This window comes from Montipora capricornis, chromosome 1 (assembly GCF_036669925.1).
Source record: "Montipora capricornis isolate CH-2021 chromosome 1, ASM3666992v2, whole genome shotgun sequence".
NCBI lineage: Eukaryota > Metazoa > Cnidaria > Anthozoa > Scleractinia > Acroporidae > Montipora > Montipora capricornis.
The window spans coordinates 50,027,685-50,052,488 of NC_090883.1; the positions used below are offsets into that span (position 1 = coordinate 50,027,685).

General features: G+C 40.1%; 2 protein-coding genes across 2 annotated transcripts in view; one reads left to right on the forward strand and one right to left on the reverse strand.

Moving 5' to 3' along the window:
* LOC138054049 (uncharacterized) overlaps positions 1-13,733 on the reverse strand; it is a 24,029-nt gene extending 10,296 nt beyond the window's left edge. The window contains exons 1-5 of the mRNA XM_068900564.1: positions 13,202-13,733; positions 4,440-4,754; positions 3,234-3,539; positions 1,967-2,308; positions 172-306 (exon numbers count right to left, since the gene is read on the reverse strand). Of these exons, the coding sequence (XP_068756665.1) occupies positions 172-306; positions 1,967-2,308; positions 3,234-3,539; positions 4,440-4,754; positions 13,202-13,271 (1,168 nt within the window). The 5' untranslated portion in view covers positions 13,272-13,733. The remainder of the gene's footprint in view (positions 1-171; positions 307-1,966; positions 2,309-3,233; positions 3,540-4,439; positions 4,755-13,201) is intronic.
* Positions 13,734-16,407: 2,674 nt separating this feature from the next.
* LOC138047348 (collagen alpha-3(IX) chain-like) lies at positions 16,408-23,402 on the forward strand. The gene is made up of 6 exons (XM_068894168.1): positions 16,408-16,484; positions 17,790-17,901; positions 20,232-20,486; positions 21,049-21,165; positions 21,915-22,145; positions 22,986-23,402. The coding sequence occupies exons 2-6, from the start codon at positions 17,811-17,813 to the stop codon at positions 23,195-23,197; spliced, it is 906 nt and encodes a 301-aa protein (XP_068750269.1). The 5' UTR covers positions 16,408-16,484; positions 17,790-17,810; the 3' UTR covers positions 23,198-23,402.
* Positions 23,403-24,804: the final 1,402 nt, after the last annotated feature.

The window sequence follows — 24,804 nt, forward strand, 5'->3', positions numbered from 1 at the left end:
GAGAACCCCCCCCCCCCTCCCCTCAATGTAACACCCGAGACAATATTCCTGACAAAACATATTCCGACGGTATCCCCACCCTCCCTCTCTGGTGTTATGGGAGGAGGGGTCTCGAGCCTGGGAACGAGGCAAAAACACCGAACAACAAGCTTAGTAAGAGAAACAACTTACCTTTTACGTGTCTTCTTCTCTTCCTCCTTACTCTGTGTGCGATAATAGCAGTTGCTAGGCCACAAAGGATTCCAGCGCTTGCCAGTAATAGCGGTATAAGTAAGGCATTGTTTCTTATGGTCCCATGTTGTTCATCTACAAATAGGTTGGAATTTAGGCTTAGTTCTTATTGTCAATTATTCATCAAAAACAAACAACTTTGGTTGGACTGCATTGTACATCACCTCATCGCGAAAGTTGAGGATAGGCTATTAAACTGCGTGATTTTATTAAAGAAGACACCTTCTTACTATCATCCCATATTGAGAAACATCAGCAAATCGTCATTTTCTTCCTAGCCGTCAAAGCAATTAAATTAAAGATTTATGTTAAGCCAGAAAAGTCCACTTTCCCTAAGCCTAGGTCCTTGTGAAGAACTGGGCTTGAGGCAAAGAGCTGGACTTTGGAGGGAGGCTGGGCTTTCCATCCAATGAACAAAACCGAATTGAGAAGATTGGTTGGAAGACAACCAATATTGGCCAATATGCAACCAGCGAGTTGATTGCGAGACTACCCTGAACATCCCTTGAAACTTGAAATGGTGCGTAGGCTGAAAACCTCCATATCCTAACAATGACCAAATTGGTACATTCGACACAACAGGAGCTCATTCCTTGGAACCCATTAGTAACTTCTAAAATTTATCGTATTTTCAGAATACAGTGGGAGCTCCATTATAGCGGCCACCCTCTATTAAGCGGCCAGCCTTCAAAGTCCCGAAATAATTGTAGAATAATATTGTAAATCAAACCTTTATTAAGCGGCCACCTGTTCGCCGACGATCCCGATGAGAGTTTTCGTAATGCTTTCACCTATATTAAGCGGCCACCAAGAGTTTCATACACTTAGTTTGGCTTTTCAGCGACAGACTTCCTTGCATTTTAAAAAAAAAAATTAATTATGGACCCGCAATGCAAAGTTTTAGTTACAGACATCGCCTCCTTTTCCGGTTAAAAAAATCAACTCAGTTTACGTCATAGTTTAGAGTGTTGATGTTAAGGTGGGAGAACCTCACCTCAACGTATATTATTTCTAACAGTACTGTATTTTTGTTCGGTAGGAGAGCTGTCTCTTAAGCTTGTTCGAAAGTTGTCGCAAGCCTCTAAACGTGTTTGTTTTAGAATAAGGTGACGTTTCTACGAAAGATTATGCTGATTTCTGAAGAACCTCTATAGCAGCCAACCTCCAGTAGCCCGTAGCCGTTACCCCGTTAGGGAGGCGCGGTGGCCTCATGGTTAGTGTGCTCGATTCCGGATCAAGTGGTCCGGGTTCGGGACCTGGCCGGGGACATTGTGTTGTGTTCTTGGGCAAGACACTTTACTCCTACGGTGCTTCTCTCCACCGCAGGTGTATAAATGGGTACCGGCGAAATGCTGGGGTAACCCTGCGATGGACTGGCATCCCACCCAGGGGAGAATAAAAATACTCCTAGTCGCTTCATGCCACAGAAACCGGGATAAGCGCCGGCTCTGATGGCCCACTTGGCTCGTAAACAGACTTTACTTACTTACTTTACTTACTTACTTACTTACTTACTTACTTACTTACTTACTTACTTACTTACTTACTTACTTACTTACTTACTTACTTACTTACTTACTTACTTAGCCGTTACCCCGAGGGTGGCCGATTAATAGAGATTTTACTGTATTTATTTGGAACAGCTTTCCTGCCAAATGTTGACCCTCTAAAGGAAGCATTAGATTTAGAGCTATTTGGAACTACTCAACAATTTGCTAGATTTTTATTTACTTACTTGCTTTGACAAGTCGTAGGAAGATCGTGTCTGAGTCGACGCCTTTGAGTGTGAGAACCTCGCAGGTATACGAACCCGTGTCTCGTTCTGTTACATTTCTTATTAAAAGAGAAAAGTTCACTTTGGGAATATATCCTTCCACAAAATAAATGTAGTCGATCACGTGGTGAACGTTATCATCAGTTCCAAGGGGCAACGATGTACCATTGAAGATCCAAGAGATTACTGAGCTTGTATCCGGAGTGTTTTGCCCTGCGCATGTCAAAAGCGCGTCTTCATTCTTGTGCTTCGTTACTTGACTGACAGATGTGTGGACTTCCGGCGGCACGATCGGAAACGTATCTAGAATAGATCACTAAATTAGTGAAGTTGAAGTTTTAGAACCTTTCCAAAAACCGTGTACGATAAGTCTTGCACATTTGCACGACAACTCTGGCACATTTGCAAGATGGCCGAATGAGAAGGTGAGCCAGACGAAGAGGTGGCTGATATTGTGTGGCGGGGGCGCCAAATAATCAAAGCTTTAGAAACACAAGCTACACACACACCATTCAGGAATTACGATGAATCAGTTCCCATCGGACTGGAAAATACGAGTTCAATGGTTAAAATTTGTAAAATTGAATTCACCTAATTTTTGCTGGCAAGATGAAGAGAGTATTTAATGCTTTTATTCCCTGTATACGAATCGCTACGTACTTGTTGGAAGTCAGGAGCCCTATCAAATGGCTCTTCTATCTTTCATACTGACACTCAGGGTCAAACCCTTCTCGAGTAGAGTTATCAATTATAAAACGTCTGTCGTGGGGTTTTCGAGATTAAAAGTACAATAAAAAAAGGTGGACGTTGCAATATGAAAGGCAAGTTATCAGGAGGGATCCGGAGTCGGAAAGGAGCTAAGGTTTTGTTTTACGTTCACGAGAATTTGGCTCCGTCGCTCATCGTATCTAAGGACGCGAAACGATAAACTGAATCACAATGTCCGACTCCTCCATAGCTACTGTGGGTCTATCATTCCTTTTTTTCCTCCCGATGGATAAGTATCTTTGAAATAGCGACCACCCTTTGTAATCTAGTTCCCAGGGCTTTTCTCCGAGGGGGAAAAAGCCACGGCAACGAAGGAAGCTGCTGTTGCTGCCTCTATTTCGTGAGACTACATAGAAAGACTGGAAATCCACAGATTCGAGTTAGTGTTCTTCTGTACCCGTGATAGATATGTTTTAAAACAAAACTAAATCCACTCTTTGGAAGAAAAATGTAAACGTACCTAAAACTGATAGAAGAATATTATGCCTCTTTTTGCCAAACTTGTTGTATGCCACACACGTATACCGTCCCGCGTGTTCCTTTTGCCTGACGTAGAAGATCTCCAAGTCCAAACCTCCGAGTCTTGTTGTTAGCACCAATGAGTTCATAGCGTCGCCGCTTTTGATCTTCTTCCCCTCTTTCAACCAGGCAAATGAAGGCGCAGGCCAGCCGTTAGCGTAGCAATGGAACACGGAACTATCCCCTTCTGGCAGGACCTGAGGAGTAGTGGTGAAGGATCCACTGTCTCTTGAAAGAAGGGGTGGGGCTTGTGAGACGAAAAAAAGTGAAATGATAAGGGTCGGAAAAATGATGCCAATAGTGGCAACAGGAACGGGTGCCGACATCATCATCTTCTTTAGCTCGCCCCAACGCTCTCTAAGTTTATTCAACAAAATGATACAAGCGTCCAGGGGGGCGCCAGAGAGATTGAATCGAATGATTATTCATCGCCTTTTATCCAAAAAGGCCTGGTCTGTAGGCTAGTGTCGTACCAGTATAAAGCATTCATTATACCCCCAACTATGTCTGGTAAATTACATAAAACATATAATTAACGATTTGTCCACGCCTTTGCATGCATGCAAGGAGCCACAATAAACTCGGTAAGTTTGCTGGGCACGAGAAAAGCCAGGGTGCCAAAGGGTTTTAGGGCTCCAGGGGTCCAAGGCCAAAAAATCGGGGCTCCATGGCTCCATATTAGCTACTTTAAGGCTCCGGGTTCCACTGTTGACTAGTAGACTGTACTCTAAACACCGGAGAAATGATCGGGCTCCGGGCTCCACAGCAAAAAAATCTAGGGCTCCAGGGCTCCGGGGACCCCCCCACCTTTTTGGACTCTGAAAAGCGAAAGAACTTCTCTTAAAAAGAAACAGGGCAGGACGCATTTTTGTCTTTGCGAGTGAGCTTTAGTCTCGCAAAATGCATCAAAATTGACAAATTTTATTTCAATATTCTTTCCTGTAAAATTAGGAACTTCATGCATAGTATAACCTCTTTGGGGAGCGAAAGCATGTCATGTGCATTGTGTAATAGCACATCAAGAACGCTCGATTTTATTTACTTATTGATCTATTTAATTTCTCTATGTCTTTCTCTATGTAACACTCATCCTCTCTTACCTAAAGCTCATTATTGTCGTGTGTTTCGCCCCTTGAAAAAAACTTACAGTTGACATGAAGAGTTACTGTGCAGAGATCTCTTTGTGTGTCCGTGGTTACCTCACATATGTACTTCCCATCGTCTTTGATACCAACACTGTCTATTCTCAAACTCGACCAGAGGCCAGGGACCGATTTTACATCCTTTTTATAGATCCGCTGTCCTCTTGTCCACCTGATTGTGCTTGCGTGCGCGCCTTGTGGTACCACAGAACAGTTAAAAGATACATCCTCGTGGGTATTCACTTCTACTTCACTTCCTTGAAAACTTCCGTTTTGTATTTTGCAGATGGCATTTCCGTGTGAAACAAAGTTTGCTGTGACTAATAGTGGGAGAGAAAAAAAAAATCATTTTTACTTTTCCCCGTACCGCTTAGGGGCCATCCAAAACATGACTTCCTGAATAAATGAATGAACTAAGTGAGTGAGTGAGTTTGTGAGTAAACAGTAAACAGTAAATCTTTATTGCACCTTACTCTCCAAAGGGAGGTATCGGACTCGTTACAATAAAGGTGATGATATCTACTAGAATAACTAATTAACTAAAAGATCATACAGTTACTTGTTATACAATTGGTATAAAGTTATTATTTTTAATTATTTAGGATGTCTTTTCTCTTCTGAAACATTAATTATGTGTATTTACCCTCTATCTTTGAAGTGGTTTCGTTTTCTAGGGTAAGTAAATACCGTATCTTATCCTCATCGTTAAGGCTTTTGAAAGCAACATCGTGTGTTGAAAGGAGAAAATGGAGCTCATTTCTAATGTTATCCGTACCCTAGGCAATACATCAAGAAGTGCCGCTCGTCTTCTATATAGCCTCTATTGCAGACTAGACACGTTCTTCCATCTACTGGGATTGGTGCACCTCTATTTTCGCATTTCCCAGTCTGTATTCGCAAGCCATGAACCCCCAGACGGAATTTTGTCATACTTATTCTATGTGCTGGGTTTGAGATAGTCTTCCAATTGGTAGTCGAATTTGACTTTTGATTTCTCTCTAGAGCCTTCGGAAGTGTTGTTGCGAGTGAGTGCACGTGAGTGAATCACAGTATAACATCAAATTTAAAAGGTTCTTTTGGATGAGTTATAAGACAAGACTTGCAAACTTTTTAAAAAAAGAACTTAAAAAAAGAATACTTGGCAGGAGGTGGCCAAAGAAGCTGGGCTTAAATAAGGTATGTATGAAAAAAAAAAACTGATTATATATACGGGAATGATTTGAGGGTTTTTCTTTCTGTCCTCGCCCCGCCACTTCCGCAGAGTCGTGGGCCCAGAAAAAAAACCTCCTTAAATCAGTCCCGGATATATTACTAAGCCAGTAAGTCTTGCAAAAATAAGGGGAAGAGGGAGCCAAAGAAGAAAGTTCTGCTCAACGTCGACCATGTTTTTTATTTATTCTGTTTTGGCGCCAAAATTTCCACCTCGGCCGGGCCCACTTCTCTGCATTGTGATTGGCTTGTTTTTGAGCTTCTGCTTCCCACTCCGCCAATCTAATTTTCTCTGGATCGTAAGCGACGGAATCATAAGCGGAGTCGGAAGGCAGTTTTCACCACGTCATACCACTCATATTTGCTTACGACTCCCACTCCAATTCCGTCGCTCGTGAAAACCATCCTAAATTGTGTACTTGTGACGTAATCGGGGACAAATTTAGCGAGATTCAGGTAATAGCAACAATTGAAACCGTGTTGAAATAAATCTATTGAAAGAAAGTTTTTAATAAAACAGCAAATACGAAAGAGGGCAGAGATTAGCAAAATCTAAGAAGATTAATTAATTAAAAGAGATTGCAATCGGTGTTTTTGAAAACTGTCCAGCCTAACAGTTTTTCAAAATTTCAGTTAAATCTGTTTTGCATGCATGTCCGACAAACTTTTGTTTGGTCACGCCCCCTTTTTTGGCACGAAGCTTTGATTTCTGTTGTTTAATCTTCTGTTTGAAACGGTGAGCCTATATGGGCTGCTACCGGTACCATGCAGCCCGGTACTACATGTCGCATATGCATGGTCGGGTGGTCGGCGACTAAACTGGCTTCCCACACCTGTCTAGCCAGTCAGGTGGAGGAGGGTGTGTGGACACCCACCAGAACTAAAAACAAGATCTGTCAAAGGGCGGATGAGCTCCTAGGAGCCAACGGCCATCCACAGCCGGAGAGGAGATGGGCACCATCAGGGCTCTTTGCCCTTTGAAACACAATGATGCTGGATCAACAGAGTAAGCCTAGATATAAATATCGCGATATTTTTTGAGATATTTAGAAGTTTTTGAGAAATTTAGAAAATGTTGAGAAATTTAGAAAAAAATGTGATATTTAGAGCAATTATCACAAAAAAGATACTTCATAAGAGCAAAAAAAAAAAAAAAAAACCGTTTTATATTAAATTTTACGAGTTGTTTTCGTGTTTCCCTGTCTGCACAAGCTATAGTTCAGATTTTCGGCAGGTTTAAAATGGTCCCTTTTCCTTTTACGAGCCAGCGATACTACCAATTCAGCAGATTTATTTTGAAGTAGAATAAGATGCACCATATACAAAGTACCTACCAATTAATTCGACGCCACGTAGAATCAATCAGTCAACATGGCGGAAGTTATCGAAGTGGAAATTGAACAGGCGAGTGAACAAGAACAAAGAGGAAGACAAGATGAAGTTGTTTCAGTTTTGTCACGCCTACGACCGCCTGTTGCAAGTGATTTATCTCGAAAAAGAAAATTGGTAACCAACCCTGGAAAAGGAAACCGAAGATCAAAGTCAAGTTCGCCCAATTCAACTGCAGCGAAAAGCGAGCCAAAATCAATCTCAGCTAAAGACAGAGCCAAAGAATTTAAAGATGAGCCACTCACCGCACAGGCAAATGGGGGACTTTTTTGCACGGCGTGTTGTGAGCTAGTTTCTCTGAAGAAACAGAATACACATGTTTCAAGCAAAAAACACAAGGAGAACGAAGAAAAGCGGTTGCTGAACGACAAGAAAGACGACAACATTAGAAAGGCCATTGCAAACTATGACGATAAGAACCATCCAAAGGGAGAAACGCTTCCTTCTACTACAAGATTATTCAGGGTGAAATTTGTTAAAGCGTTCTTGAAGAGTGGTACACCTTTGAGTAGGGCAGAATATTTCAGAGATCTATTTTAGGAGGTGGGATACCCACTTACTTCAAGTTCGAACATGAGACAACTTATTCCTTTCATCCTCGAACAAGAATACGAATGCATTTGCCAAGAAGTGAAGGGAAAAGATGTTGCCATCATATATGATGGAACTACGCGATATGGGGAAGCATTAGTTGTTCTGGTTCGTTTTGTGAAATCATGGACAATAAAGCAGAGGCTTGTGAGATTGAGACTTTTAAAAAGTTCTGTAAACGGTGACGAGCTAGCTCGCATAATTAACGAGGTGTTGCACAGAAAAATTAATGTTCAAGAGAACAGTCTTTTAGCATCGATGAGAGACAGAGCTTTTGTTAACACGAAAGCTCTGCAGACGGTGTCTGTGCTTTATCGTGATATGATTGATATTGGATGTATTTCACATTTCCTGAACAAAGTGGGAGAGAAATGCCACACACCAACACTCAAGCTATTTATGGCAACATGGAATCTCATATTCAGCACCAGTATTAGAGCTAGAAATATTTGGAGAGGCATAAGTGGACGGTCAATGCCAAGGTACAATTCCACAAGATGGTGGAGTTTTTGGGAGTGTGCAAGGGTAGTGCTTCAAGAATGGCAGCATATCAGAACTTTTCTAACGAGCAATGAAGATTTTGCAAAGACCTCAAGACAACGAGTACTCCAGATATCTGACGTGAACACAAATAAGCTTAAGATTGAGCTAGCGTCAGTGATGGAAATGGAGGAATTTGTGAGGTCTACATACACCCTTGAAGGTGAAGGAACATTGATTTTGATTGCCTATGAGAAGCTTCAAATGCTGCAGGCATTCATCAGAGTCCGCAACTTCACTACTCTTACCGGTGTGGTACAGCAGCTGTTTCCTGTGGATGTTGCAGAACAGCAAAGATGGTACAACTATGGCTTTAGAGAATGCTTGATGCCAGCTTTTCAATACTATATCAAATGATACCACAGTCTCTCGCGGTCTATCCAATTGTTCCAAGCTCTTCAGCTTTTTAGCCCGAAGTTTGTCAAAGTGTCAGAATCAGATGCTGAAACAGTAGATCAAATCAGAGCTGTCCCCTTTCTTAGCAACAATGAAGTCATTCAGTCTCTGAAAGATGAACTGCCAACCTACATTGTGAAGGCATCTCAAATTCCTGATGAATTTGATACTTTGTCAGATTCTTGGCCCTGGTGGAAGTCAGTAGCTCGAGAACTACCAGTGTGGTCTTCAGCAATACAGAAGCTAGTAGTTTTACAGGCATCATCTACAGCAGCTGAAAGAGCTTTTTCCATGCTTACAACTACGTTTGGTGAACAACAACATGATGCGCTGGAAGATTACATTGAATTTTCTTTGATGCTGCGAGTAAATGATCGCTGATATTATTTACATGTAAGTAAGAAGTATGGGGGGACTTATATATTTAAGTTGTTAGACTGATCATTATTATGTTATTAACAACATACCTAGTTGCACGCAAAACTTTGTTTGAAAAGTTTTTGTTTGAAATTAATAACACTGTGCTTTAAGATGTTGTAATTCAATAAACTCTTTAACTGTTTAGTGCTGTGTTCTGGGATCCGTGTTCTCTGGCAAAGCACTTATGGCAAATTGCAATATTTAATTAATAAACAGAAATTGATGAAATCGAGTTGCTTAGATGTTTTTATTTACTTATTATACCTTAAAATAAACCAGCCCTGCAACATCTTTTGCTATTCAAATAATAATGTATATTTTTTCATTTCTTTAATTGATATAAAGCCAAAAATGGGTCAAATTAACATTAGAAAAAAAAAAAAAGATATTTCTGAGAAATTTAGAAGATTTTTAAAGAAATTTAGACTGAATTCAAACGAAAATTTAGGAATTTTATGAGAATTTCTAGAAAGAAATTTAGAACATTTTTAAAGATATTTGTATCTAGGCCTACACCGTGCTCGTTTCTTTGCAACAAGACGACAAAATGGACGGCAAATTCAGATAATCATTTTCCGCGAAAGGACACGAGCCAACAACTTTTTGACCGAGAGGAGTTGATTGTGATAAAAGGGTTTTGAACAGCAAAAGTGGCCTTTCTTTTCTCTCTTCAGACGGCCGGCGAGAATCGACGCCATCTTCGATGTCGAAATGTTATGCGCAGTAGGAGATGCGCGGTGCAAAACAGGGGATTCTTCTTCTTTTACGCCAAAGATCTCTCAGTATCCGTTGACGCACTCCGATTCTGGAGTATTCTTAATTCTCTCACCTCAGCAAGTCTAGTAGCTTGTGATGGCGTACTGCGTGTCCATTCACAGATATCTTTTACCCAACTTCCCCGTGGCCTACCACGCCCTCTGTTTCCAGGGACTTGTCCATATATGATGATGTTAGCCAACCTATGCTCACTGGGATGTCTCGTGACATGGCCAAAGAATTTCATTTTCCTTTCCTGTGCAATTTGGATTAGGGGTTGATGTACTCCAGCGAAGCCTTCCACCTGTTCTTTCACTGACTCATTTGTGCGTCTGTCCCTCCAAGAGATGCCCAGTAATCTTCTATAGCACTTTAATTCAAATGCATTGATCTTCTTTAAAATCTCTTCACTGTATGTCCAGGGTTCGCATCCGTAAAGTAAAACAGAAATCACAATCGATCGTAATAATCTGAATTTCACCACGAAGCTAATTTTTGGGCTTTTCCACAATTGATCCATTTGATTAAAGACGACATGGCCATTGCTGCTCGTATCGTACTTCATTTATCGATTTACCCGTATCGGGCATATTACAACCCAAATACTTAAACTGTTTGACTCGCACCAACTGCTTCCTAGGCAACTTAACAGGTGTTCCTAATGTTCCAGGTGTTTTACCTATTACAATGATCTTACTATTGTCTCCACTTATCGCCATTCCGAATCTATGTGTTCAATCTATTGATAAGGTCCTGTAGTTAACTGCTGTTGTCTGTGATTAAAGCAATGTCATCAGCGAATCGAAGGTTATTCACCAGCAAGCCTTGAACACAAACGCCACCTGTGGATTCTTCGACTGATCTGCTTACAATCTTCTCCAAAAAGACATTGAAAAGACTTGGCTACAAAACACACCCTTGTCTAACCCCAACGCTACATCTCGCTAAATTTCGCTTCTACCCTCACTGTGCTTGTTGACTTCGTATAAAGTTGCTCAAGTGCTCTCATAATGTTTTCATCTACCCCATACTTCCTCAGCACTGACCATATTGCATCATTCCATACCCTATCAAATGCTTTTCTGCAGTCGACTAAATTCAAGGATACTTTTGAGTCGTGTCCGATATACTTTTCGCAAAATAGTCTGAGATTGGTTACTTGCTCCGTTGTGCTCCTTCCTGCTCTAAAACCTGCCTGGAAATCATCCAACAGAGACCCCACAGTTGGTGGAATTCTCTTTTGAAGGATCTTTAACAATAATTTACTAGCATGACTGATACGTGCAATTGTTATATGGTCAGCACACTTAAACGACGCCTTCTTTGGGATTGGAATCAGGATTGACGTTGTCCAGTCTTAAGGCCAAATTCCAGTTTTTAGAATTGTGTTGCAAATATCCTTTAGTATCTCTATAATGTCCTCTCTATAATGTCCTCTAATCTGAATTAATCTGCTAGATATAGGGTTGCACTCAAGAACTGATCTGGTGGTGGTTTACTTCACGAGAAATCCCACTCCTCTTTCGTGTCTCCCAACTCGAGTCCACCTCATCTTCGCTAATCTAAGGATGGTATAATCATAGTTATCCATTTCGAACTGAAGTTGTTCGAGCTTCCCCTTCGCTAAAAGAGTTCTAACATTCCACGTACCCACTGTAAGGCACTTTTTAACAAGATTCTGATGCAGACGGCAATCAGTAGCTAACTTATCTCTGCCGCCCTGATCACCCTCAGCGGCAAGCGCGGCCATTTTTAACCCGGGCTCCGACCAATCCGGTATGAGAGTACTCTGTTCACTGCCACGGTGACCACCCTCCTTTTAATTTACTCATAATAGGTTTTCCGTAATATCCTGTAGCGTTTGCTGTATAACAACATTTTTTTCCGGTTAGTATGCAGGGCGAGAAAAAGCACGCTGACCACATCTTTTTATTTCATTTTTTTTAAAAAATGTCCTGTGCATGAATATCAATTGTGGCAAGTTACGTTAAAGAAAAATCTGGATAGTACGTCATTTTCAAGGGAATTAATTTAACAGTAATTTTTGGGTTAAACGTTAAACGGCATAGCGAGCAGTATCATCTTCATGAAGTGGACTGAACTACCGTGACACAGCTCCTTAAAATATTATTAGCGAATTTAAGCAAGGACAACAGCCATAACTTAGCGTCATCGCAAGTATTTCGTGATTATTCCATCTTGTTCACCTTGTACAATACTGGCAAAATATCTTGTAACTGGATGGATATGATTCATTACGATACGATATGGTTCATTGTTAAACTCTCACATTGTTGTCAAAACCTAAAATTTGGTAATTTCACGCTGTTGTTTTGTGGCCTGAGTACGACAAAATATGCACGGAAATTCGTGCTGCAGGTGCAGCACGATTATTTTCTTTTTTTAACCAAGACTATTCTTACTTTGTGGCGTTGCCATCGCCGCAACCGTCGTCTTGGCTTAAAATCGCTATTGATGGTTTGAGGAAACGGCTATAAATCGACCGGGGCTCCCGCCTAGGTCGACTCCACGTGCCGAAATTTGCATGCAGCATCCAGATGTTATATTTTTATTCGGCCGTCTAGAAACCTATGCATCACTGCGAGGCAAAATTGGAACATGCTCGGGAGAGCAAAATAGACTGGGAATCAGCCCTTTGTTTGAGGCGACGTTCCCGAAAAGAAATCGTCCTTGCTACCTGAGGAAGAATGGCAAAGAAGTTAAGCGCGATAACTGAATCTGACTTTAATTTAAATCAATTTGATTCGATTTTTAAGTTTAATTGGGGAAGTAGAAGCTGGTCTAGGAACAATCATTGTAAAAATTTTCTGAATTTAAGCTATTGTTAATGATTGCAAGATAGTTACAAATACTACTGTCAGTTTTTAAGATGCGAAATAAGAATACAATTAACCTCAAGGGCCTAAAATGATGACCTCAAATAAAAACAGAGGATCGAAATGTGAATAAATTGTACCAACAGCGTGATATAGATATGTATATATATATATATATATATATTTATATATATATAGCAACGGCAAAAAAGAAACATTAACATTTGAATAGAAAATATCAAGGTGTTGTAAAAGCCGTTTGGGTGATATTTTTCAGCTATGCAGATTTCTTTTCCGTTGAAGTTGAAGACACAATTCTCCGAGATAATTAGCGGGTAAAGCGGTTTAAGGAGGATTTACATATGTTTACACCGTATGTAAGCTGACTATAGTCAAATCACACTTCCAGCATGACATTTCGAGAAACAAGTTTCGGCAAAAAAATGAAATAAAATAAAATAATAATTCTATCTGTAGACCTGACACTAGTATTGCTGCTTTTAAAAATAAGAATAAAAAAACAGTCTTATAATTTAGCTCATCACAATACTGTACTTTGGAAGACCAACCCAAAGAGAAAATCATACTTGATTTATCCCATTTCTATTATCTTGTTCTAGCAAACTTACCCTCACCAAAGGCAAAAAGGAGAATTACTTTAAATAAGACGTCTCGATAAACCGTAAATGTCAAATCCATCCTGGCCACTACCAGAAAGTCTTTTTTGCAAGTAATCTAGATAGATAATTCAAGCAACTCAAATTGCAAACACGTTAGGGGTAGACATCAAAAACTAAAATAAATATAAAAAATGTGGACAAATTATTATGTTCCAAATCGTTGAAAACAACATTTGGGAAAAGAGGATAATTATTATTGCTAATTCAAGCAGTCTCCGGGCAGAATATTTACAATAAATTTCTTATTGAATTCATGTTTAGACTCGAATCGTTTTGTGCCCGAATCGCAGATATAATCGCTTATAAGTCGAGTTAATATTTTATCCAAAAAAAAAAAAAAAAAAAGAAAAAAGACGTGATTTAAAATGATACGAGCTGTAATCTTGATTTTTCTGTTCGTTAATCTTGCTTCTCCTTCTGCCGGGACGTGCTTAAGACGAGTTTGGAAATTCGAAACTCTTCCTTGGCTCCGCTTCCAGCAGTACTGACGGGCACATGTCTTTTAAGTTGAAGCTGTTTATCAAGCATCGCTTCATGCCGACTAGATAATAAACGAACTTAGGAGGTGGATAAAATCAACGGAAATTGATTAGGATTCTGAAAGCTGAATCTCTAACAGACATCGGCGCAAATATTAACTCGCTAGAAACTGATTCTAAGTGATGGCACCACGCCGAGAGCTCCACACTTTAAAAGCGTCGTCTTGATGAAAGAGAGGGTTTTACTTCACATTTTGAACTCTTTACATTAATTTGAATTGCTTGGGGTTTTTCTATGCTGCGATAAACAATCACTGGGATATCGTTTTTAGATGCCGCTTCAGATGAAATAGCAAAAATGGCTAATTGAAGGAATTAAAAATCGCATAACCTGTTGGTAGAGTTTGTCATAAATATTTCACTGTCATAAACAGTAAAATTAAATGAAACTCAAACTTATGAAGTCAGTAAGAAGTTACGAGAGTGAAATTTTGACAACCAACGTCATGTCCTCAAAATATTAGCCGTACTCGAGTTTTCGTAGCTCACATCATAGTACATTCGACGCCTTCCACTGATGAAACATGATAGTTGATTAGTTAAAAAATTATGAAATTCAATTTTGTAAATACACTGAGATAAGAGTTGTGAAATTATCGAACATTTCTTTGCAAATAAGATCATAGCACAGTGGGTGTTTGGTTGCAGTCCTTAATTAACCATTTCATTGCAACTTTTGACGCTAAACATTCAAAATTGTATCATATCGCAGCGCACGTGATTCAAGCCGCCTGCATAATCATCGGCTGACAGTGTCGATAATATGCACTTGATAACAACTCCTTAGACCAAAATTCGTGTTTTATGAAATTCTCACTTTTAATTTTAATTTTTGTTTCGTTGTCGTTCTACACTCACTTAACACACACGATATTGCTATGTGTATCACATGGTCAGTAATTATCATATTCAAACCTACGTACAAAGTAATTTGAATGAACATCCTTGGCGAACTAAGACCCGGTGTTTTGATTCCTGAATAAAGCTCTCCAGGAGGCATACATTGTGTGAAAAAGACATTCAGGCCGTATTTTAATCCTCGAGCTAAAAACTGGTATCCTCTTTATCTTTCAATTGAAAATCTGGGAGGTGGAACGCAAAAAATTAATCCTCCAATCGATTGACTGGATAAATGCATTAACTCACCATGAGTTGATGTAGCGGCGGTGGTAGGTTCCCGCTGGCGCCAAAATCGTCAAATTTCCTTCGGAGTTGTCCCCCAACCGGTTGCCACTGAGCAACTAACACATCAGCTCGACTTCTGGTTTGGTGTGTTTTTGAGTATCGTGCGCTTATCGGGATTGCGCAATGGCATAATTATGAGGGAAATGAAGTGTACGTTGAGTAATAAATTAAATAATGTGGAAATAATTATGCGAAATATGTTATGTTATTTACTAGCTGGAAGAAGCTTGGGTACAGGGTTGTACTCAAGACATGGCAAGGGGCAATCTCAGAGAATGAATAACGTTCTTTTAACGAAATACTGTCAAAAACACGAACGATCTTTTTGCAATTAAGGTAATAGAAAAGGCAAATATTTTACAGTTTATGCAAAAATTGTAATGTACTGTCATGCGAAAAGTTGCACCTGCTCCCGAAAGCAATCATATTGCAGGAGGTGTTGACCAAGGGCAGGAAAAATTAATAAATGAATAAATAAATAAAATTTAAAAAAATCTTGTGTACTACTACTACGACTACTACTACTACTACTACTGCTGCTGCTGCTGCTGCTGCTGCTGATGCTGCTACTACTACTACTGCTACCAGTGCTGCTGCTGCTACTGCTTCCATCAACCTGTGGAGGCACAGTCTGCTTGTCTAGTTTCTACCCACAAGGCCATTCCGGTAAGGTTAAATCTGCACGCAATTTAGATGCACAACGTATTTGTTACGCGTCCCGAAGTGTCCCCTAGCACATCTCCCCAACTTTAACATTACGTGCGTCTGGGAATACTGACAATTAATGTCCCAAAGTGTCCCCTAAATTGCGGTTACGCTTCTGCAAACACTCCAAACTGCAAACATTCCAAGAAACGTCTGTTATAATAACATGGGTGACAAATTACCTCTTAATTTTGGCGCGAAATTTCAGAGTTAATTTCTACTTTTACATGCAAAATTACAATGTTGCCATGGCAGCTTTTCTTCAATGCCAAAATGGCGTCTTATGAACGTAATTTGTCACCCTTGATATATATATAATCTTTATCAAAATTTTAGTCTGTTAATCTTTGCTTAATCCCCTCGATTCATTTTCTTTTCCTGGCTGTTGCTATATATGTTAACACGAGCTCCACTTTATCGTATAAATTTCCGGGTATCCGTACGAGAGATCAAACTACATTTTCTTTCCAGTTAAAGTTGAAAGGGTGAAAGGAAAGGATAAGCAACGCAGTGATCGGAATATAAACGTTAACTGGTCATTAATATGCCATTTGATCTTTAAATGAATTCTACCCAATTTTCCCTTTAAAAGGGTCTGGAAATGAATAAGGAGAATTGATTTTGTTTGACCACCCGTCATGGTACCTGCCCGAGCAAATGGCTTGCCGTTTTATCTGTAGTTGCTGTTCGTATGAAATATTGATGATCAGTGTTCAAGACAAAAACGGTTAGATCAAGCGCCTTTCAACTGTAAAAATATTTTTAAAGGCGAGTCTTTGTGGAGTTCTTCGCTTCGGAACAAAGTAAGTTCGTTTTATTTTAACTAAACAGGGAGTTTTTTTTCTTGTTCTTTCGTGTAATGGACCGTCTTCACAATCTTCCACACGAACTGTTATTATGTTGCCAATTCGATCACTGCGGTTAAGTTTACTTGATCGTCCTAAAGAGTATATAGCCTGGTGTCTGGGTTTGTTGTCGATCTTTCTTCAAAATGCGAATTTTGAAAATGAGTCATGGATGAATTCTGATCTGGCACTAAATAACCCTGATCGAGTTAATACAATTGATCAAGACTTATAACCTAATTCGAAATTCGCGCCAATTCAAAATGGATTTCTTCAGTTCCCTCTGGGTCTCTTCATATAGATTTTAACCCTGAATGGCTTAGTAAACATTGGCTTATGTTCTAATTATCAAGAGATAACTTTCTGAGTTATGCTACAAATTTCAGAAATAGTGGTCAAGATAATAGTAGTTTATACATTTGGAAACAGAAAAGTGTATTTCAGCCTTCGAGAAAAAAAGGGATCATCTCTTAACCTGGATAATGATTTCTCGAACGCCGGCATTTTGATTTTTGATGGGTCGGCCGTCCGGTTACGACATCATTTTGGACAAAAAAAGAGAAGATTTGGGAACAATAGGGTCAACTGTAACAGGTTATAAAATCAAGAATGGCGGCGCCCGTGAAACTCTGCAGTGAGAAAAGGCAAGAGTTAAAAGGCAATGCGTGAATTGCTAAAATATAAGCGATAAAGAGAAAGAGAAGCGGTTGAATGACCCAGTCGGAGCTTGACGACAAGAAATTCGTATGCATCGAGTTCCACCAGTAGCACCACTGCACTGATTTAAAAATGATTAAACTCTTCTATTGTCTATAAGGTCGACTCCGGTACACACTCATGATTTCATCTAAAAATAACCTAATTAACGGAATTAAAAGGCCAAGGCCTCTCCAAACCAATTCTTAATATTGTTATAATATATTAAAAGCATTATTCTGTTTTGGTGGAAAGAGTTAATAATTTTTGACCTAGCGTAAGCCAGAGCACAGAAACGTTATTGTGTTTCGTTGGTATCACAAATGTTCTGAAATGTCTTTGAACTCAAACTAACTAATGAAAATGGTGTATTTGATAACACATGTTATCGACTCCCGCGCTTTGTTAGGTAAACCGTCGAATGAAATAAAGTTTCGAGTCACGCAGTCATGACAAATGAAGTTTGAGGGTGTTTCATTCACATTTAATTCAAAACATTTTACTTATAACAACTTGGACCAGCTCATCTCGTTGCTGTTTTTGTTTGTTTGTTTGTTTTTTCACAAGAGCAACTATCTTCGCTGTGGCATGCAACGGATGCAGTGGTCACTAACCTGCAACCTGGGACTATGTGTGTTCTTCATTCCATCTATCGTTAGTTCATATGCTCTTGCAGCTGGTAAGGTCAACCTTTTAATTGCGTTTGTGCATCTTAACTTATATACTTAGCTTTGGGAAGGCTGCGCCGATAGTTTTATCACCAAAGAGGGAAAATCATAAAACCAGTTAAAACTGGTTATACAAGATTTATGAGAGGATGCAAAATGTGAATGTAGCATCTGTTTGTCACTGTGATCGATGGATCTCTAACAGTGTTTCCACTTTGTCGAAAATTAAATTAATGTTTGGTAGCAACCGTGATTTGAACAAACGATAACTTCAGGAAGGCAGATCAGTCTCTGGTGAACACTTTGAGATACACATTAAAAACATTGTCTTTATAGGAAAACTGGGTGAGGAGAACATTTCAGTGCAAAACTCCTGGACTTATGAGATAATTTTTGTTGAATTTCTTCTCTTGTTCAATCATTTATTTTTTTCGCAAATTTGGCCAATGCAAAATGTTTATCTTACCTAACTCATTGCCGTAAAAAGATCACGACTCGACTGAACAAAAACATGATGCTGATATCAAATGTAAAATACGGCACACCTAATGGTATGAATATAATTATAACGCTATAGTTATGCAGAGTAAGGTATTAATGCTTCGTAAAGTAATTAAAAGTAATAAACTTACCAATCTAACCCTTTTTGTTTCTTCTCTTTATCATTTATCTCAGATCTTTGAGCTGTGCATTTTGTTAAAAAAAAAAAAAAAAGACTTTGGATCTTGGCAGATCTAGGCCTCGTCCTCTTTTTTTATGCAACCACAGGCGCCCCAAGGCCAGTGTGAGGAAAAGCCAACTAAAATAGAAGGATTTTTATGGGAGTCTCGATAAACGACCTGAGAAGATAATTTTACGGAAAAAATTCTCATTTTTTTTTCATTTTAATCCGCTAGCCGCGCAATCGAAGCCCTTCCAGGTGCGTCAGGCGGCTGTTAGTGTCCCAAACAAAACGATAAAATGATGGAAAAGATCCTCGAACACTTTGAACACCGCTCGGGGACAGTTGAGCTCGATTTAGTAACATCGTCAGAGACTATAAACGAAGACAAATAAAGATTCGTTACCAAGCCACAAACAAAGACTCGAGGCGCCTGTGATTTAACTTGTTCAGTAGCATTTCTTTCTTTGGGTTGTGTTGGGAGCTGGGGTAAATATCTGCCTGTTATAACAACAAACAAGCCACGTGTAAGTATGATAAATGATTGCATGATCTATATGGGATGTTTCTGGTATATGTATGTTCGTTATTCATTTAGTATGTCTTGGATCCTCAGTTTTGCCATAATCCAGTGCGGTTTCCGTTCGTGGACTATTCGGTTAACGTTAAATCGAGTGATTGCCCGAGCGTGTCAGTGAAAACGATCTATTCGCGTTAAAACATTTTAAATTTCATCTCACTTTGCCTGTCGTTTCTTTGGGAGCAATTTTCAACAATTAGCATTGCTTGTAACTTTAAGTCTCCTGGCTGGCTGGATCAGTCCAGCGAATACTAATTCCCCTTCTTAAACCTCTATACGAGCTCTTGTGCTTGGTTGCTGGTTGCTTGGTTGTGTCTCGACTCTAGCGTTTGCTAGAAAGTCGCGCCAACGTACGCTGTGTCTGTGGATATTTCATAACAATAATATTAATAGTTTCGCATAATATAATAATCTCAACTGCAGGTCAACATAAGAACGTAAAATGTGCTGATGATGTAACACGAAATTCATAAATAAAGTTGAAGGTAATGACACTTAACTTTAATGGTAACAAGAATAACAACAAAGCGACACCGATTTTAAGGAGAAAAATATCGAACTTGGTGAAATAGATCACCTTTTGCTATGTGCCTAGAAAATGATCATTTGAATAATCAGGGGGGCGACAAGGAAATGTTCAGTGAACTTGGACAGCCCTCTCACGCGTTATCAGGCTGAAATGTCTCTCCTGGATCCATCAATTTATTGGATTGAGAACCTTGGACAGCGAAGAACAAGAACTACTTCCAAAATACGACAATTGTACCGTATTGAATGGCGCAAAATCAAGGCCTCCCGTAAGTATTCTTATGTTACTCACTCTGAAAGACAAATTGTTGATGATCCTTCCGATTATATTATTCAGTTTTAATTCAGACCAGGACACCAACGGCCTTAACTAAAACATTTTTCTGTTAAAACACGTTCTGCCGCGTTACTTAGCATTTTTTTTCAAATTCGCAATGACTATTATAAAACCGTCTGCCTTGACAACCATACGCGGACATACCGACTGCTCTACGCGTCTTATTTTTCTTAACCATTTCTATTTTTTTTCTCAAATTTTTGATAACACCATTATTATTTCACTTTGTCAACAGATTTTAAGCGCCAGATTTATCCGTGTAGTTATGACTGCCCAGAATTCTGTACTCCCGCATGTGACCCTTCATGTTGCAACTATTACAGCTTTCCACGCAATTCCCCATCCCCTCCCGGACCCCCTGGAAATGACGGTCCGGTTGGACCCGCCGGGCCTCCTGGACCTACGGGACCTAAGGGAATACCGGGATCACCCGGACCACCTGGTCCAACAGGACTTCCCGGTGCCCCTGGAAGCTTAGCTGGTCCTCCTGGTATGTAATGGTCAGTATGAGCAATTAATTTATAACATTGCATCAGTCAATCGTTGTCCTGTGCTTCATCTTCCTATCATTTAAGGTCTTCAAACGTCAAATATCTTCATCAGAATCTTTGCTAACTCGCCCTCAAGCATCTGTAAGTGACAATCGGGATACGCCTTTTTTTTAATGCGTTGTGACCACAAAACAAATTGCTTTCAAAAGTCACTAAATTATCGAGTAAAAATCGTTCCTTGCAAGCAACCTTTGAGACACTTTATTCGTTTTACATGAGACCTATGTGTTAATCTTTATCGGAGTGAAATAGGTCTGGATCTAGAATTTCATCTTCTGGTTGGAAATGTGTAAAGGCTTTGCTCCTCTAAGAAAAAGTTACCAAAGTGTTACCGTGTACATTACGGTCACGTAGAAAATTTCAAGAATTTGGAACTTATTTTATGATGATAATCAAGATAGGCACGAAGAGGCGTGGTCGGCCGAGATGCGATATTCTCTAATATCGGCAAGGAAAGATTGAACTTGAACAGCTTATCATTGTTTTTTCTTGCATGTAAAGATATCCCTGGTTCTTCTGGAATTCCCGGTCAACAAGGAACTTTAGGCGAACCGGGTGATATGGGACCTCCTGGACCACCCGGTTGCCCCGGACCAGCTGGCCCAGCAGGACCGATGGGTAAAAATAACAATATAAATAACCGTAATATTTACACAGGAAGATCCACTTATCCAAAAGTGGTTTCCAGGGAGGTCCTGAATCCGATCAAATGGGAATTTAGAGATGTTGGTTTTTGAGGAGAGGCGGAAACCAGAGAACCTGGAGAAAAGCCTCTCGGAGCAGAGTAAAGAACCAACAACAAATTTAACCCACATATGGCCACATATCGGGAATCGAACCCAGGCCATTGAAATTGGTGGGAGGCGATTGCTATAACCAGTAAACCATCCCTGCCCAACATGAACAACAATGTGGTGTACGGAAATGTACAGTGTTAGAAACATCAGTCAGACATTTTTATCCGAGGCATTCAGGTTTGAATTTTATAGTTGGCTTTTTTCCAACCATTATAGGCAGCTCGATTTTAAACGATAAAACCAACCGATTAAACATTTACTTGAGGGTATGGATGAGGTTAACTGAAAGCTGAGATTCGTTCAAAATTAATGCTGTTAGCTGAGAAACGTTGTGTTTTTAACTCATAGTTGAGAATTGTTGATGTGTTTTTTAACTGTTAGATGAGATTCCAGCACTCCTTTCACCCCTCCTGACCCTCATACTTCCCCCACATAACTCCCGACATAAAAGTACCCTAGACGAAACCATGAAAACAAGACTTCCGTCATCAAAAACGTTCCTTTCACAGTATTTCGACAGGGATCAGGAATGATTTACAATTTGATGCATTCATTTTTTGTGGTTGTCAGGACCGGCTGGAGCTCCTGGAGATCCAGGGGTTGTGGGAGCCATGGGAGAACCGGGAAGCCAAGGAGATCAGGGTGAGGCCGGGCAACCTGGACCTCCTGGACAACCCGGGCCTCCTGGTGTGCCGGGTATTAAAGCCCAGTCACTTTGTCCTGAGATTTGTGGGACCATCTGCATAAGTATATGCCGAAGCGAGTGTTGTACACCCAAATTTGGCATACCAAAACCAGCCGGTGAGTTTGGGTAATATATGCATACTATGCGTAAAGTTTGTGCAGAGGTAAATTGATAGTTAATGAACAAAACCGAGTCGGACACGATTCCTAGTTTTAGGATTATTCGTTACGTTATATCAGCAACGTCAATTGTTTAAAATACCTTCAAAGCCATCCGAATATTCTGAGTAAATAATTAGCGTGAAGTTTTGGATTCGACGTAGATTGACTAATTTTCAGAGGGAAACGGTACAGACAGTTACCCTTGCACACGATATTTTGAGAAGGCCTCGGAAATAAGCCGACAGCCACTTCAGGTTACCGAGAACTGAAGAAATTAAATTTCAAGAGTGCTCGTGGGTGTAACACAACGATTTTTCGATATCAAAGCGCCTTCAATAACCCTTTCCAGAGAGTGAAATTGGAGCAGCAGCAGTGAAAGGCTAAGTAGACGAAAGAAGAAGAAGAAGAAGGAGAAGAAGACAACGACGAAAAAAGAAAAGAACAACAAAAAGACGAAGCAATTGTTATCAGTTCATAATTCGTCCACAAAAGGCACTAAAATGAAGAATTATTTGCCGTTACAAGAAGCTACTTCACATATCTGCAGGGCATTCAAACTTCATTGTCACAATATTCAAACATCAGTGTTTTTATATTCTCCCTTCAGGGGCTAATGTACGCCACAAATTAAAAATGTGAACAACACGAGAAATCATCCATTTCTTACTTTGTCGTCGAAAGAACTTAGCTAACATTGAACGGAAACCGCACTGGATTTAGAAAACGGTACAATCTTGGTGTAGCCACAGTTTTTCGAAAGTAACAAACGCTGCTCTCCTTCACATTCGAATTTAGCATTTCCACAGCAGGGCGGACGAGATGGGGCCATGGGACCATCAGGGGCTGCAGGGAATCAAGGGGCGCCTGGACCTGCTGGACAACCGGGTGCTCCTGGCCCACCAGGACCCCCAGGACCACCGGCAACAGTTCCTCCAATCCTGTATGGCCCACCACCAGGAAAACCATGGCCTGCAGGTACTTTCTACGTTTCTGACCCCACCGCTTAGTATATCAGACTGGTAGCACGTTATTTCATTTTGTTAGCACAGCCAGTTATTCAAATCGGATAGCCAGAACCCAAACCAAGGCAAAACAAAGCCTTGAGCATGCGGGACCTTTTTGACTGTTTCCAAGCTACGATTTTGATGAACGTCCCGAAACGGTCCCCTTGCTCTTATTCCCAACTTCAACATCAGTCGCGTCGATCTGGGAATGCAGAGAATCAACGTCATAAACTGTCACCCAAACTTCAGTCCTCAACTTGAGGACTGGGGTTTATCCTTATGCTTAAATGCATCTGTTTATCTTTACTGAGTAATTAAAGACAAACAGCTGCATGCCCCCCCCCCCCCCCTCCCCACCCTCCCCCACCACAAAAATAAAATAAAATAATAAAAAACTCTAGCCTTTACTCATCTTAATGTTGATAACCAATTTTCCGTGTTTCAAAATCGGGCCTGCATCTAATTGCGTCCGTGCCTAGTTAATGCAAGCCAAAAAGAAAAATCAAACTAAGGAAATGGAGCTTTCATAGAGTTTTTCTCTTTCCTCAATTTGTGTGAGCCCGTTTTTATGTCTAGGGCTCATGCTCCAAATGAATTCAATGGGTTAATAAGCACTACAACTTACACTCTGATAGTTCATTCGATCAATACATATAGTGTCACATGGCCAACTTGGGACGCTTTCCATTTGACAGAACTGATCGGCCCGACCGGGCACTTGTAAGGACTGCCTCTACAACACACTTCGACAATGATATATATTCCTCCAGAAGAATGCGAGAGATTATCATTCAGGTGCCCCTTAAATTGTTACGTTTTGTTTGCGAACTGACGGGTCTGGCCGGCCACTTATGACAAGAGGAAAGCGCCCTTAGTTCCATCTGTCTGCTTGTGCATGTTCACTTAAACGTTTCAACTATCCATGACATGTTCTCGTCTTGCTTGATTTCTCAGTTGGTTTATGCTCTACCGAGTGATAATCGGAAACCTAATCCAGAGGTCGTGGACTCGATTCCTAACCTTGTTAGTGTTTTTCTCTCAACTTTCCTTTTCTATCATTTAATTGTCAAGCAATTTCCTCAAAATCCTAGCCGTTTGCGATAAGGTTGTCTTTGTAGGAATACTGTGCATGTTCCAACGTCTATACCAACGATTATTTTTATCATTATCTTTTCTTTATATTAATTTTCCTTATATTATGGGCTTACGTTCAGATGATTCAATGGGTCGATAGGCACTAAACTTTACACTCTGATAGTTAATACAAAAACAGTCGAACAGCGAAGATCGCAATCTGAACTTCTCTACCAACTTATATTTTAATTTATATAAACTTCGTCCTTTTTTATTTAGCTTACAATTGCACCCTTGTTTCACTAGAGTTCCATCTACTTTGTGCCATTCACATACGTCACTATCAAGTATCGCCCAAACAAGATATACACCGTATGTAACTACAACATGAAGTAAATCAGTCCTGAAAAGCCGAATCGTTGCATATTACCTATGGGCCTGAGGTCATACAGGTTTTGAGATAGTGGGCTTGGTTAACAAAAGAGTTGCATGCAGTCGAAAAATAATTTTGTCTTGTCGTGGTGTTGCGTGTCTTA